We start from the raw sequence: 17308 nt of genomic DNA on the forward strand, positions 1-17308 counted from the left end.
AAACATTGACCTGTCAAACATTTTAATTAAACCAAAATACAATGTAGATTCAATGGCATCTTTTAAACACAAACTTCAATGTTGACAAAATGTTGTTGAATCAACGTTGATCCAACCGTCAATCTTCAACCGTAACCACAATTCAACCTTCTTAACCCGAATTCAACATTGATTTAACATCTTTTGCTATCTGGGTAAAGTGTGATTTATGGTTGAAAAGCAAACGTTGACTCAACATTTTATCAATCTTGCGCTTTCTGTATAATTTCTACGTTAGGTCTCAACATAGATTCAACATTGATTCACCCATAGTTAGCTATCTGGGCCCCCTCTTAACATTTACGAAGAAACGCCCCCCTCCAGAAACTTGTGTAGGACTCGTGAAGTTGTCTTTTACGGCTGGGTCCCCCTGGATCTTTATCTGCCATTATGTAAAAAAGATGAGCAAAACAAGTCGCCAGCTAACTACGAAGCTATACCAAAGCAACACATACAGAAAACATGTAAGTCCAAGGCGTACGTAATCTACGTAACTAGGCCTGAGCCGGAAGATTTTTGATTGACAGGAAAGGGAGCAAAGCAAACGCCTCGGTCCGAGCGCGTTGATTGGCTGATGTTTTTCAGGTCCTGCCATGTCCACAGTTATTTTTTTTAATTTTTAATTTTTTTAGAAACCATACATACAAGTCCACTAAAGGTCAGTATATTCATTTTATGTGAATCAGACAAATTAAACAAAAAAACCCATCCTCCATAATGCCTTTAATGCCTTCTAGCCAGAGCTCGTGTATTTAAGATGCACCAGACTCATATATAACAGATCATCCATCTTTACAACCCAAATGATGTGATCATAGACTGAAACAGCAACATCAGTGCAATACAAATGTCCACTCTGCTCAGCAAGTGTCATCAATTAATCGTGGATCGTTACCATAATGTTCTGCCACTGTTTGCGCTCCCTCTCCGAGTGACAGCTGACAGAAATAAAAAAATCTGGCTTAGGTTTGTGCCTTTTTGATCAGTGAATAAAACGCAGATCGGGACATCTCTAGTGCAAACACACCTTAGGTTTGTTTTGGGTTCCTTCTAACGGCCGTACAGACCTATTAGAGTTGGTAATAAAGTCAGATTTTCATACTGAAAACCTACTCTTCTTTGTCCTCTGCACTCATAAGAGCAGTACGCTGAACCAACACCAACCAGAGAGCATGTTGCATTGTGTCTGAAAGCCCCACTGCACTGAAAGATAACAAACTTTACTTGGATTTTCTCCAAAGGACTTGATTAAAGTGGCCTAAAAAAACCTAAAAACAAGTTGTTTCTCCGTGTAGCTCTCTTCATTTGGCATCGACCTGCCCTTTAATACTGAGACAACCTTGAGGGACTTGAGACTTACTCTAAAGAGCTTATGACTTTACTTTGGACTTATTCCAGATGACCTGAGATTTACTTTGGGTGACTTGTGACTTGATTTGCACTTGTCTCAAATAACTAGCTGCTGGTAACTAAATCTGCATTCTCAGAAGGACACAAGACTTGTTTTAAATGCGTTGTGTAAAGTGTGAAGATGCAGCCAAGTTAAAGCCAATTACCACAAAAATATGCTGTGAAATTATTACAGTATAAATCACACATGGGGTGTAAAATCCAGAGGTTGGAGAGTCGACTATAATTTGTCCCAAAAGACTTTAAAACAGCCTGGAAGTCACTAAAACTGTGTTCGCTGTGGTGTGTGTTTGTGTGGGAGACGCAGAGACACACACACACGGAGAACAGAAAGCTTTCAGTTTCACACACACACACACACACACACACACACACACACACACACACACACACACACACACACACACACACACACACACACACACACACACACACACACACACACACACAAACACACACACACACAGAGAACTGTAGAATCAACATATTATACGCAGCTCTTTGAAGTTGAACTTTTGAACACGGACACACACACATGAACCACATCAGTCTCACATCCACACCTCACTAAAGGCTTCCCGCGCTGCTCGTAAAAAGACTCATGTTTCAAACATCTGGGAGGTTGAAAGCTCCGCATGTAACGCCGTCTTCCTGTGTGTATGTGTGTGTGTTTATATGTGCGTTAGACCAGCTTGACCCAGTAACCTTGCAGAGTCATGCAAATCCATATTCCCATCACACAGCCCATGTCCATGTGCAGTTGTGTATATACACGCAGCATGTGTGTGTGAACGTTTCAGTATGTGAAGATAGATGTTGTGGACAGGGACGCTGTTAAATGTTAGCGATAGCCACCTATCAGCTGTGTAGCAAAACTTCATTTATGCTCTCAGGGATTCTTTTTTAATCTGTTTATTGACAGGAAGACGTGTTGAACTTGAAACTGTTGAGTTATTTATTTGGTTGATGGTAACATTGTGATGCTTTGACGTTGTAAATGAGCACATGTTTCTGACAATAACTTGGTTATACTTGGCAGCATTGTGATAAAACACACCATTGTCAGAGCTTAAAGCTGTGTCATGTAACTAGCTACACCAGGTGTGAAGGTTTTCTATAACAGTAGTGGGTGTGTGTGTGGATTTAACATCTGTATTTAATCTGTTTCCTGTTAGAAAATTCCTTCACATTTATACATGTTCATGTAAACATCCATTTCATGCTGTACATGGGTTTGGCTTGTCTGACAAATAAACGCTGTCACTCTCGAACACGTCTTGTTTGTCTTGTGCATGCCTCCTGTCTCCCAACACCTTCATAAAGCCGTGGCATTCATCTAACTCAAACCATACGCACTCACATGCCATGTGTGTCTCTGTGGGCTCCTGTGGGTAGTTTTTGGTGTTTAAAAAAAAAAAAAAAACTGAGGCAGATTCTCCAGGAGGAAAGTATGATTCTCGGTTCAACCAGAGTGAGATATCAGACGTTTGTTAGCACGTTGTGTTAAAGAGCACCATTAGAGTTTGTCACTCAGGGGCAGCAGAAGTAAAACAGATATACTGCAGCACTTTTTATGATGCTTTTTATGGTCGAATTCTCCATGGGATTTTGTTGGTATCACTGCAGACTCTGTGATTACCACTGTGTGATATTGAGAAGTTTGAAACTGTTTTCTGGGATGAATCCAGTAAAGTAAGTGGTGTCAATGACAGAGCAACAGACTGCCAAGTAACTCATTCCATAATGTAATAGAGAAATGAAGCTAGCCCAGCCAAAGGATCAAGAAGTGTTTTCACTGAGGAAGAGGGGTGAATTTGACTTTCTGGCAGCATGGACCTACTTTTTTGCTCATGCAGTCAGAAATGACAGCGTAAACACTTAAATTATCAAGTGAATCCCCAATGAATGTAATGTCATTTTAGAATGGAAAAGAATTCAATCCTGAACATCCAGTCACTAAGGGGTGGAAACGCTGATTATGTTCACAGTAAATAATGCATTTGTAGGAATTTTAAAAAGACTAAAAGGCTAGACAAAGAAGCCGTTTGTATCATATTTGATACTTGAGTTTCTGAGACCTCTATCTCATCAACATGTTAATTAGTTTCCTTAAAAACATTTTGTTTATAACCTGATATGTGTATTCTGCCCCCTTGAGAATTACCATTCCATTACTGGCAGCTGAAGTCATATTTTGCCCCTTTTCAAAATGGCTACTCTCATGCAATCGTCCATGCACACTTTTGATTAGCAAAAAGTTGCCAAAAACACCTAATATATCAAATCTGATACAATAAATATATCATAAACAAAATATGCCAAAAAAATGGATTTTGTTAAAAGTGATGAACATGTCAATTAAAAAAAAAAAGAAGAATTTTCTGGCTCTTTTTTGATGGGTCAGGTTCTACAGGGTTAAGATTCACAGAAAAGACAAAACTAGAAAAGCACTCAGAGCAGAGAGCGCAATACTCCGCCAAGGCTGCTCAGTCATTGTATCATTTCTGACGGCTGAAGTCTTGAAAAAAATCCTGGGATCTGGACTATAAGCTGCAGCACTGCCAAAATTTAATCACTTGGTCCTTGTGTCATTTCTGACATTCCCTGAAAATTTCATCCAAATCTGTCAGTCCGTTTTTGAGTAATGTTGCTGACAGACAGACAGACAGACAGACAGACAGACAGACAGACAGACAGACAGACGTCAATCGTCCACCTCCTTGGCAGAGTAATGATGATAGGGTTGCTTTCAAATACTGTGTGCAGGTAAATTATGTGCAAATATACCGAGCTGATCTGCATTCACTACCATTGGAATGAGTTGTGTGCCGTTTTATTAGTTTGTGTTAAAAAAAGAGAGAATTTCTAATCTTTCGGGTTTTTATCTGTACAGTATGTTGGCTTTAGCACCTACAGTGTATAAAACACAGATCTCCTTCTGCAGCAGTTTGTGCAAAGCATGCGTGCATGCCTCCATGTGAAATTCACACCAAACTTGTCACCAGGATGTGTTTCTTTGAAATCCTTTCTCTCTCGTTTAGTTCTCTTGTTTCTCTCCTTCCTGTTCCCTTTCCATTTCCTCTGACCTTTTCCTGTGCAGCCATGATTTTAACTTCCTCTGTGTGTGTGTGTGTGTGCTTGTGTGTTTCTGTGCATGTCCAGCTGAGTGTGAGCATAAGATCCACAGCCCCAGTGGGACCCTCAGCAGCCCCAACTGGCCAGACAAGTATCCCAGCCGTAAGGAGTGCACCTGGGACATCACCGCCACGCCAGGACACCGAGTCAAGATAGTAAGTGTGCATGAAAAGAAGCAGGCAGCACGTGTTTCCCTCGAACATGACTGGCACACATCAATGCCGCACAACACTGCATTGTTCTGTCTGTGGGGTCTTATTGTACGCACAAGCCTCGGGCTGTTCTCCCCCCTTCCTGCACGATGATCTCTGTTTTCATGTTCCACTTATGAAACCCAAATGTGAATGGGGGAGAAAGTGCACGCGTTTGTATATTCGGGCTAACTGCAAGCGTGTGCTCATGCGTTAGTAAGAGGCCTTGGGCAGTGGCCATCTGTGTCTTTCTGCGTGTGTGTTCAGCCTGCATGCACACACACACACATGCAGATACTCCACATTTTCTAAGTCGCTGCACATGTATGTATTTAATTATAAACTTGCATGTTGTATTAATAGACACACTTATAATTCAGGGTCACTATCATTTTGGTTTTGTTTTCTGCTGGAAAAACGACACATTGAAATTCTTCTTGTGGAGAAGGAGTCGATGGTCAGTGTTCAAAAGGTCTGAGTCAGATGTGCATTGTTGTATTTTAATAGAGAAGGGAGAGTCATTTCAGCTTCCGTGATCAAAAAGTTCTGTTAGTGCATTTTTAGAAAAGCAAAAAACTGCACCTGCTTTATATTTGGGCGCCATAGGTGTTTCCTTGTGAGGCGATACTCGGTTAGTTTCCAGCGTTGCTACGCTGTTAGGAATCCCCCCTGGAGTCATGTTCTTGGTGAGCACGTCAGGCACCATCTGCGATGTTCGGCGAATCTTGTCCACTGTGTCAAAAGGGCAATTCTTCACATAGAAGTTCAATTAAGGGAAGAGGAAGAAGTTTTGACAAGAAGAGTGGATGGAAATAGATTCTGGGATGTTTTTGTGGCCAAACGTTGGCCATCATCATGCCACAGTTCAGGTGGCTTGTCCTGAACTCAGAGTGTTACAGCAGGACTCTGTATTGACAGTGTGGCCTGCAGGACGAATTCACTACTGCGCTTAACCTCGTAAATGTCGAGGAACATGAAGTTGGTGCGCTCTAGATTCTACCCTACACTGTCTTCGACCTTGGAGACTGTGGACTCTTCTGCTGTTTGGTTTCTTAGTCGCAGCCTCTCGTCACCTGTAACAATCCTTGGCATGAAGTTCGGCTCATCCATTTGCTCACGGCTTTAGTTTGAGACCCTGTTTGTAAAATTGCAAATCGAATGCTCAAAAACTTGCTTGTAACAGGTTGATAAAACAGCATCACATGAGTCTTTACAGTTATGGCTCACACCTGTTGCATGTGCATGACTCTGCTGCTCAAGAGTCCTCACACTTGAACTTGTTTTATGGCACTTCTTCAGGTTGTTTTCTCCTGACTAGATCCTTGTTTGTGTTGTACCTACACTCAGATATGCGTTGTTTTGGATAAAAGCATCTGCTAAATAGAATTCTCTAAGAGTCTACGTGTCACTTCGGTGCAAAAGATCAACGCTGGAGCCTAATGCAGTGTGTACACTATAAAAAGTGTTTGTAGATTTTAAAATTGTCAAACCATGATAGTAAAAATCTGCAAAAACCCAAAAATTTTGATACTGTTTATATAACACTGAATCACTGTAAAAGTTAATCAGGAGAAAACTGTATTTTTAGCTGTTGCAGTTATTTAATGGAAAAATGCTGTAATATGTATAACATCAATACTGTAATTTTTGCATTTATTTCTTGGAAAGAATACAATTTTTCACAGTTAAATGTACGTGTTGATAACGGAAGCATGCCAGAATATTTATAACAAGTAACATGCCGATTGTTGCACTTATTTCATGCAAAAAATACAGTTTGTACCTGTCAAATTCACGTACTTTTGTGTTAATAACGGACATATGCTTTAATATTTATGACAGCTAGAACCGCAATTGTTGCATTATTATATAATATTCATTGCTAAAAATACACATATTAAATGGTAAATACATTATCTGTTGTGCTGATAATGGAAAAATGCAGTAATATTTATAATAGGTCACACAAACTTTATATTATATGGTGTTTTCATGTAAATTTTCAAGTTAAACAAAATACGTTTTAAAGATTAAAACTTTTTTTAACAGTAAAATATGGACTGAAGCACATCTTTTTAAACCATAAAATCAGCAGTATCAATACACTTCTTTATCGTAAATGAAGAAAATGATTTACAGTAATTTTACGGCAGCTGCTGGAATTTTACCGTAAAAAATCTAATATATATGTTTACAGTGTATAAATCAGGCCCAGATTTTACATACTTCAAAAATACGACTTCAAGTGTTGATCAATAGGGTTGACAGGCTGACTGCATCCAGACTACGTAGAGTATTACCAAAATGGGTGACGTAAATGCAGTGTTGTCCTTTAGATGAGTCCATAAAACCAAAACACAGCTGACTCACTGGCGGGTTCACAACTTCACGAACACAATATCTCAAATGTGAACACTGAGAATGTCATTGAAAACACGCTGCTGTAAAAGCAGAACAGGCCGTAGGAAACCTGTAGGAACACCGCACATCCAAATGACCTCCACTCAACATTCCCTGAGTCTGCAGCAACACACCTGCCAAGTGTCAGGTAGGTTAGGTGAACATTGGTCGAGAAAAGCGAACACCACACGCACACGCACACGCACACGCTCACACTCACACACAGATAGACAGAGACTCCTTTGTTTGTAGTTGTTTTGAACTTAGTTAAAGAGAAGTTGCAGTTAAATGCATTAGGACAGGAATTAAATGATTATTTTAAATAATTTGTTGAGTGTTTTGTTGATTAACTGAATAATAAATTGGTGTAAAATCAAAGCAACCCGAAGATATTCCATTAAGGGTCACTTCTGAGAACGAGAAGCAGCAAATCCTTTTGATTGTGACGCCAGAACTGTGCAAAGTTTGTCGTATAAACTTGGAAATAACTGTAAATAACGATTTATTGGTTGCCAAAACACTGCAATCCCCAATTTATCTCCTGTAAGTTGACTGCTGGATTACTCGGCTCTTCCTTTCAGCTCCAAACAGCATGTATGGGTTCAAATTGGTCCTTACAGAGACACAAGTACAGGAGCAGACAGTCACACACACATGCTCACATTCACACAGCGTGCTTCAGATAATCCTCCTAAAGTCCACTCATGTTCCCATGCAAGTGGTGTCACACACAAACACAGCCTTTACAGTGAACACACACACACACACACACACACACACACACACACACACACTCACCCAGTACAGCCTGTAGTCCTGCAAAATGTTAGGATTTGGCTCCTCACCTCGCTGCCACTCTGCAGCCTCATGCTTATCAAAATTCTCATCGACTGTCATTTAGTTTTGATAATCTCCTATTGCCGCTTATGTAACCGAAAACACATTACATCATCAGCGGCGCTCCTGTTTTAAAATGTGTGACTGCATATGATATACATGGTACTTTCTGTTAACTTGATGCATATTTTTGAGTTTCAGTTCAGTTTGAATTCACATTTCAACTTGATTTTTGGCTCTTATCCCGGTTGTTTTCTCCTCACTAAATCCCTGCTTGTGTTGGATCTGCTCTCAGATGTACGTCGCTTTGGTGTCTTCTAAGTGTCTTCTAAGTGACATTATTGAATTGTAGAGCTTTGACCTTAGGTGTGAGGACATTTTTTGAAAGTGAGAACAGACCATAAAAGTTGTACTTGGCTTGGTTTTAGGCTTCAAGTTAGAGTCTGATTTAGGATTGCGTTTGGGTAAGGAGCTCAGGAATGCATTATGTCAATGAGAGTCCTCACAAACACAGCAGTACAGATGTGTGTGCGAGATAATGGGGACAATCTCTGCGTCCTCAGTAATGACATCACAGCGGGACGAATCTAATACCAGAAATCTGAACGGAGACGTGAAGGTCACTCTGTTGTTGCTTCTTCGCTGTCTGCGCACACGCACGCACGCACACACACACACACACACACACACACACACACACACACACACACACACACACACACACACACACACACACACACACACACACACACACACATTCTCTCTCATCTCATGGAAATAGTAAACAGATACACCAACCAACCAGTGTCTCTGCTGAGCTCCAGTTAGAAACATCTGGAAGCCATCACGAGCCCCTGAATCAAACACTTCCTCTCTCTGTAATGACATCCTCACCGTCGCCATCCTCTCCCCTTCCGCCCAGTCAGTAAAAATCGGAGTGGTTCGGTGATTGTTGTGGTGAGGAGACAGTCGGAGAGGTGTGTGACTGTTAGCAGAGAGGCCTGTGAGGTGTTATGACTAATCTCACGGTGACTTGTTTGGATTATACTTCGTGACTCTGCATCATGTGTTCTCAAAGACTGGAGGAGGCAGAGCTTTCTTCTGTGAAGGTCTAAAAAAACATGAAAGACACATAAAATTAGATGTTTGGGTGAAATTAAAGCTTAAATGTTGAATTAAAATGATAGCTTTCTAGCTAATTACATAAAAAAATAAAAGCTTATTATCATGGCTACCTCAGTATTCTAAAACCTTATTCAGGATGTTAAGAAAAACTCAATTTATGATTTTCAAAAAAAGATTAAACAGAAGTTTTATGGCCGTGGACCATCCAATGACGGCACCTACCTGTCTCTTGAAGCCGCCACACCCTTAATAAAGCCAAACTTTAAGTCTTAATATGACCTAAACGCATGTTTTTTAAATAAATCCCCCCTTCTCTACAGTCATCACGAAAGGATAAATTAGCTGCAGAGACCAAAATAGTTTTTAGATCCAGACTGTAAACTTGTTCATTTCTGCTGTAAGTTGGAGGATTTTAAGGTTTTTTCAGGGGTTGATTTGCTTTTGGAGACAGCCTCAAGTGGCGCTTGATGGAACTGCAGTTTTTGGATTAATTCTTCCGTTGCTGAAGTTGCAGCTTGGTTTTAAACTTGCTCTGTTTTGCCTGTAAATATAACTTTAACCAAATAAGAAAAAGTTCAGACCTCGATATCTTTCAATTATTGCCCTTAGCTGGAAACATTTAATGTAAAGATGCATGGAACGCTGAATAAACTGACAGAACACGAAAAAATAACAATATTTCTCATAAATTTGGCACATTTTGTGCAGTCAGTTCAGATACAGGTGATAGTATTTAGGTCTGTTTGGCTGAATTAAACACCATGACTGGAGTAATGAGAACAGTTTTTACAGGTTACATATGCTTATAGATATTATGCACGAATGAAAACACAGTTTTTAACATTTTTACTCTGAAAACATCCGTAGTATGTAGTAGGGCTGGACCCGAATATCCCGAATATCCGAATATTCGTTTGCTACGGCGGTATCCGGATATTAATTTTGGGAATTCTTCAGTTTAACTGAAGACAAAACGAAGGCAAAATTTGGACCCGGGAGACCAGAAGAACGGATCCGAATATTCGGATATTCATCTTTAATTGGACCCGAATATTCGGAGGCCAGAAACCACTATTCGGTCCAGCCCTAGTATGTAGTCTGTAGTGATTAATAGTATTAATCTAACTAAAATTACAATGAAGTTGCCAGTATATATTTTTTTAAATGTAGAATCTTTTTTGATTATTCTTCAGAAAAACCTATTCAAAATTACAAATTTTTAAAAATGTTATTTTACATTTCTAACAAAAAATGTACTTTTATGTAACCCTATTCATGTTTTTTGTATTGTGCTACATTTTTCGGCTAATTATTATTTTTTGTTTATAAAATCTGAAAAAATCTGCAGAATATTTTTTTTTTCAAGCTGTGAATTGTATTTAACCTGCATTACCTTCTTTTTTCCCTTTGCTGTGCCATCAGACTGCTCCACTTGAATCCTCTAGTTGTTGGTTTTTCTTTCTTCTAAATGTTTTTTATAATTTTCTAAGCAAATGAAATCATCACCAGCAGCCTCTATAAGCATCTAAACAGTATTTTGCCGTTCTGTGCTTTACACTATGTGGCCAAAAGTATGTGGATGCCTCTTTTCGTTTTTACGTGCATCCTACGCCTTAAAAATGATACCGACAGTAGCTTTAAAGTGGAACCTCAACTTATCTTTCAGGCACTAATGACGAAAAAAGATTTAATATGAGCTTTCATCAACATTGTCTTTCTCTTTGTCTTGTTAAATTGAATCAAACATGTAGACTTGCTGCTTCTCTTTGCCCTAAAAGATAATAAACTGAATTTTAGATCTGTTGATTAATTCAGGTTCAGAAATGTCCAAAACAAGGAGTGTGGAGGCAAGTTCATCAGTTGCTTACAGATGTGATAATGAACAAGTCTAATCTATTTTGCTGCACAATGAAGCAGTGTGGATAAAGCTTCCTTCAGCAGTAGCTAGCTGAAGATTTGACTGAAATAAGCAACTTTTGGTTTTCGTTAGTGTTGATTTCTAACTAGCTGGACTCTTAGAAACCAGCAAGGAGACTGAAAAAGGCCAGTTTGTGGCAGATTGAAACTAATTTAGTGATCAGAGATGAATTCCTGGTGCTATCAGTATTAAAACATACAATAAATTAAGACCACATTTTTTGGGCGTCTTGCCTTTGTGTGATTGTTGCAGTAAAGATGCACAAGAATGCTGAAAAGATTCAACTAGTCTTCAGACTGGGAGGAATTTATTTATCCATGTAGTGAGAAACCAAACCACTCAGACATCTGGTCACCCACACAGATGTTCTACCAAAGAATTGGACAAAATATTCATAAAACAGTCGAACAACAAGTAAAAAATTGGTCGAGTTAGGACTCCCGAAACTCCCTAAAACAGAAACCTTTCTGTTCAGACTTCAGGACGCCTACGTTTTTTGCTCTCAGAGTGATTCACACGTATTTTAGCAGTAAGTCAGAGAAGCCAGAGGAAGTCCAGAAGACCGATGTGCATGGTTGCTTTTGTATATACCAAATAAATAAACACATTCTTAAATAAAGAAATATTAATATTGCACAGATTTTGCAAAAGTAGAACAATACCTATATTGCGGTATACGCAGAAAAAAATCGATATTGCTCAGGTTTTTAAAAGTACAAAACATTCCTCATTCACAGAAAGTACAATAACTAACTGTTGGAAGATGTTGCCTCAATCACAAAGTGCAAAGATGGTGGATATATTTTTTTTTATCTCAAATCACGTGTATCAATGAAAATGAACAATGGACTGCAAATGATTAGATTTTTGTAAGTCCACTACAATTTAAAGGTTTCGATTCACTTAGAAATGTCCTCATTTTTGAAAGAAAAGCCGTTTTATTCAATGAAGATAACATAACATCAATCCAAAATCCACTCTAGACATTGTTAATGTGGTAAATGACTATTCCAGCTGGAAACTGCTGATTTTTAATGGAATATCTCCGTAGGGGTACAGAGGAACATTTCCAGCAACCATCACTCCTGTGTTCTAATGCTACATTGTGTTAGCTAATGGTGTTGAAAGGCTATTTTTCTGAGTGGCCCCAAACTTTTGAACTACAGTATATGTTGATGGTTAAAACTGCTAAAACCGCCTTCCAACACCACTCATCCATCTCTTTCCTGCCTCCACCTCTGCAGACCTTCAATGAGTTTGAGATCGAGCAGCATCAGGAATGTGCTTACGACCATCTGGAGGCCTTCGACGGTGACAGCGACACGGCAGCCATCTTAGGCCGCCTCTGTGGCAGTAAGATCCCCGAGCCTCTGGTCTCCACCGGGAACGAGATGTACCTCCGCTTCATCTCTGACGCCTCAGTACAACGGAAGGGTTTCCAGGCTACACATTCCACAGGTGTGTGAAAGTATATTTCATCATTCATATTGTCAATAATATATTGTTTTAAGCTCATACATGCATCTCATTGGGACTTTGTGTGGCTGCAAAGGGCATCACTCACCTGGTTGGAGTAGTTTTTAGGAGTAATAGCCCCCTCTAGTGGACTGTAAGAGCACACACTAGTTTAATGACCCGTCAGGAAGTTTCTTAAACCAATGCTTGTTTCTTTGCAGAGTGTGGAGGTCGTCTGAAAGCAGACGCCCGTCAGAAGAACCTCTACTCCCACTCCCAGTTTGGGGACAACAACTACTCAGGTCACACTGACTGTGAATGGCTGCTGACAGCAGAACAGGGCTACGGCATCGAGCTCAGCTTCGTAACGTTTGAGGTGGAAGAGGAGGCCGACTGTGGTTATGACTACATCGAGCTGTACAACGGATATGACGCCAACGCACACCGGCTGGGTCGCTTCTGTGGTTCAGGGGTAAGTCCAGGTGTTTTCTTTGTTGTTTGTTGAGTTGTGTTTACTTATGAGATTCTTAAGGTCGTATTTTTCAAGTTTAGATCCTTAACTTTAAGTCATGTTACTGTACGTCTCTGCTGATTTTAGTTTTATATATCATTTTTGAATATACAAAATTAAAATACAGTTTTATCTGGAGGTACTGATTTTGTTCCGGGGAGGCATTAGTTTATCTTTTTATTGGATAGTTTTGTCGGTGAAGATACTGATTGATCTCATGGTGTTGGTATTACATGATTTGCCTTTAAACCTCAGTAAACTTGCAGCAAAAATTAATCAAAACTAAATGATCACTGTGATGAACTGCAGAACAGTTGATTCATACATTAAAACTACAGAAGCACAGCAAGGTTGATGTCCTGTGATTAAAAAAAAGACTTTCTGATCCACACTGAAATGTAATGGGTTCTTTCTTTGCCTCTCCTCCACTTCTGCACCAAATTTCATGAAAATTGGCAAAGTAGCTCTTGCGTAATTTTACTCACAGACAAACGTCACCAAACGAATAGAAATGTGTGTTGGATGCTTAAGAAACAAACACCGGCGGTCGCACTAGTACCTCTGTGATGCTGTACTGATGCTGCTTTTACCGAAGGCTCACATTGCCTCTGATCATTTGCTGATGAAGGAATCATTTCAACCCTTTGATGCACAACATGGGTCAAAAGTGACCCAGATTCGATGCAAAATGGGAAACTCTTGACCCACGTTGTGCATCAAAGGGTTAATCATGTTGGCTTATCATGCTATCGAAGTAACGTTAGCTAATTAGCACTCAGTATAACATAGCGAAGCTGCTGTTGGTGAAAATGTAAGTTTTGTAGGTACTTTGTTATCCTCAAAATGTCAAAATTTGATTATGACGATGATTGAGAAAAAGTCAAAGAGGAAGATGAACACAAAGCAACCAAATTTTAGATAGAGACACAGTATGAAAAAGAGCATGCAGTTGTCGTGTAAATCGTGCTTGTCGAAGAAAAAGCAAATATTTGCCTAAAAGGCTGGTATTTACAAAAACTGTGCAAAAAATAATTTATTTTTACTTTTAGGTGCAAATTGGAAATGTAGAAAACTCAAAAACACACACTGTGATGTGTATATTTTATATATACAGAGGCGGTTCGCAATAACAGGCCGTCTCAGGGCACTTGACATAGTCCAGATGAAACCTTTCAGTATTATCTGACAAAGAGAAACCCAACAAATCCAACGACTCTCTTCGAGCAGCACTCAGGAACGGTGTTAAATAAAGAGCTACAAAATGCAAAACCGCCCATTTGATCCTTCAAGTGTCTGGAAATCTGCTTCACGTGTCTCCCTCCCGTCTCCCCTTCCTCAGCCCAGAGAGGGGATTTATTCGCCCGGAGACGCTATGCTGATCCGTTTCCATAGCGACGACACAATCAGCAAGAAGGGCTTCCACATCCGCTACACGAGCACCAAGTTCCAGGAGAGCCTCCACGCCAGGAAATAACAGCGGGCCGCGACCTCTGACCCCCGTGCAGCCCCGCCACCGTTACCCCGACCTTCACCACGGCATCGAGAACACAGCAGCTCCTCGTCCTCCTCTCCAGCCCGCTCTCGGACGTGGACGTTCGCCAGCCATCGGCCGCCGGAGGAAGACGACTCTTGAGTGAATATTTTTCTCCACACAGGTCACCGCTCTTGGATGATGAGACTCAATGAGATAAAAACAAACCGGGGGGGGTAATGGGGGGGGGGGGGGGGGGGGATTATACTGAAGACCGCGTGAGCCACGTTCACGGAGGAGATGGTTTTATGACTGCATATCAAGCTGCCCTCGCTGCAGGAAATCAGTTTACTGAGACACTCGTGGTTGCACAGACAAACAAAAGACTAAAAGCACACACACACACACACACACACACACACACACACTAGAATCAGATTCAGAATTATAAACCGTGGATGCTAAAGAGCTAAAAAATGCATCCGAGGAGGGAGTTTGGATTCTTTTCTGACTCCTCGATCCTTGAACTGTGCGACTTACTGTGATCAGACGACTGCTTACACCCACAGTGACTCAAAAGAAACTGCTGACAGACGTTTTTATTGCCTTTGATGCCTGGGAACTGGTCTCTTCAACCCAGCTCAGAACGGCTGCAGATTATTTTATTTCATGTCTTTGTATTATAAAACCTATTGTGTTTACTGTATGTGTGTGTGAGAAAAGAACAAACAAAAGGCTCAAGTCCATCCTTTGCCCCTCGTTTTTTTGTTTTTTTTTGTTTTCTTTTGGCTTAAAGCTTACGCAGACAAATAAAAAATAAAAAAATGCAAACGGAGACTTTCCAAAACGATCTGTGATGTTAACGTTAAGCCTCGCATTATGTTGTGAGTGTTTTTGCACCATCTCCGAGCGTCTTTCATGGATGTTTCCTCCACAGTAAACTTTTTTTTTTCTCCAGTGGATATCAGAAGGGAATATTTTTCACAGCTGTCTCTGGGTAAGCGAGTGATGAAAGGAGGTCTCATGGTGCTAAAATAAAAATACACTGAATGACTGAATGAAGGTTTTCAAATGGAGCGTGCCGACAGCACACTGCATCGACAGCACTAGTCCTGTGGAACTACAACTTTGCCTTAGAACCAAACGTATCGGCTCCTTTGCTCTTGCACAGGTATCTTGTGTCAGCGGAGTGTTTTTGAGGTTTTTTGGCAGCACATTTCATTTGTTTGGAGTTACTGAATGGTTTTATTGTACAAAAAACAAACAAAAAAAAACACAAGAAATGTAGTCTGTGTGTGAGATAGAGCGTCTACAGTGCATGTGTGTTTGTGTCATTTTTGTAGCTGCTCTCAGAGATACACACACACATCCACGAAACACACGAAAACTCATATTTTTGTGCAATTTTCCCCACATTTCCTTTTCCGTACATCTGGGATAAAAAGACATAAAGCTAGAGAGTGCTGTAAAGTGGAAGGAATATCAGCTGCAAGCAAGCTGCAGTGTTTCTGTGTTAAATGCAAATGTGTAAGTGTGTCTCGTAGGTGATTTTAGAGAAATACGTGCGTGTATGTCTGTAAGTTGTATGTTTTTAAGTTGAATCATTCATTGCTGTATGTGCCAAGCTCCAGATGACCCTGATCCGCTGTAGTCTTTGTTTTATCATCCCACCTCTGGGTCTGTAGTTCAGAGACATGACATTGTCTGCATCGGTCATTAAAATACACACAGGTTCAAACTGCACGTGTGTTTCTTATATTCCTGCTTGTGTTTGAAGACGTCAAATATCGGTCCATAAATCAAATGTAAAGCGCACTGTTTTCCAGCTGATGATACACTGGAAAAAATGCTCCTCTCAAAACAAGATAAAGAAACTTATTTCAAGGAACTTTTACCTTGAAATAAGTGAAAAAATTTGCCAGTAGAACAAGTGAAAAATGGCTTGGCAAGATTCCTTGAAATAAGATGTGATATTTAGAATATTGAGATCTCAAAATTAGCTGGGAAAACTTATTTTAAGCTATATTTACCAGGATTGTCAACCTTAAGTGTCTTAGAATAACCCAGACATGCTTTAAAAAAGCAGTTTTTCACTCAAAAATACATTTTTGCTTTCATGTAACCTCTTAATTTGAGATGTATTAACCCTCCTGCTTTCTTCATTTACAGTCAACAAAAAATATTGTTTCCTTGTCTGAAAAAAAAAATCATCAAAAAAATTCCCCAAATTTCTGAAAATTTGCAAAACCTTCAGGAAGAAAATTCCAGTAATTCCTTAAAAGTTTTATTTTAAAAAATCCCCCAAATTTGGCAAGAAAGTTCTTGTAAATATTTTCAAAAAATGAGGAAAAATCTTCCCAAAAAAAAATCCTAAAAATATCTAAAGTGATTACATGTATATCAGTAAAACCTCTAATAGAACATTCGCAAAAAAAATCTACCAAAATCCAACAAATTTCGCTGGATTTTGGTTGATTTTCATGTGAATGTTCTTAAGAAACATTTTTAACATTTCTTTTTTCCACCAATAAATGTTCAAAGACTTCCCAAAAATGTTGAAAATGTGGACATCAGAAGTTTCACTGTGAAAATTTATTTATTTTTTCCACATTTTCAAACTTTAAAACAAGTCAATTTGACCCGCAAGTCAACAGGAGGGTTAAACTTTTTGAGTTTTCTTGTAAAATTCAACTCAAAACAAGATAATTTCAAGATTGTTTGACTTATAGAAGATATTTAAGATGCATTATCTAAAAACAAGTCCCTCCATCTTGTTGAAATGTCATTTGTTAGGTGAATTTCTCTTAAATCAAGTG

The 17308-nt window shown here is 39.5% G+C and overlaps 1 protein-coding gene across 2 annotated transcripts in view; it reads left to right on the forward strand.

Moving 5' to 3' along the window:
• tll1 (tolloid-like 1) overlaps nucleotides 1-14731 on the forward strand; it is a 74784-nt gene extending 60053 nt beyond the window's left edge. For both annotated transcript variants that reach the window (XM_051946087.1, XM_051946088.1), the window contains 4 exons: nucleotides 4612-4739; nucleotides 12300-12513; nucleotides 12732-12982; nucleotides 14361-14731. In XM_051946087.1, the coding sequence (XP_051802047.1) occupies nucleotides 4612-4739; nucleotides 12300-12513; nucleotides 12732-12982; nucleotides 14361-14495 (728 nt within the window). In that variant the 3' untranslated portion in view covers nucleotides 14496-14731. The remainder of the gene's footprint in view (nucleotides 1-4611; nucleotides 4740-12299; nucleotides 12514-12731; nucleotides 12983-14360) is intronic.
• Nucleotides 14732-17308: the final 2577 nt, after the last annotated feature.

The sequence above is a fragment of the Acanthochromis polyacanthus genome, chromosome 3 (genome assembly GCF_021347895.1).
Source record: "Acanthochromis polyacanthus isolate Apoly-LR-REF ecotype Palm Island chromosome 3, KAUST_Apoly_ChrSc, whole genome shotgun sequence".
NCBI lineage: Eukaryota > Metazoa > Chordata > Actinopteri > Pomacentridae > Acanthochromis > Acanthochromis polyacanthus.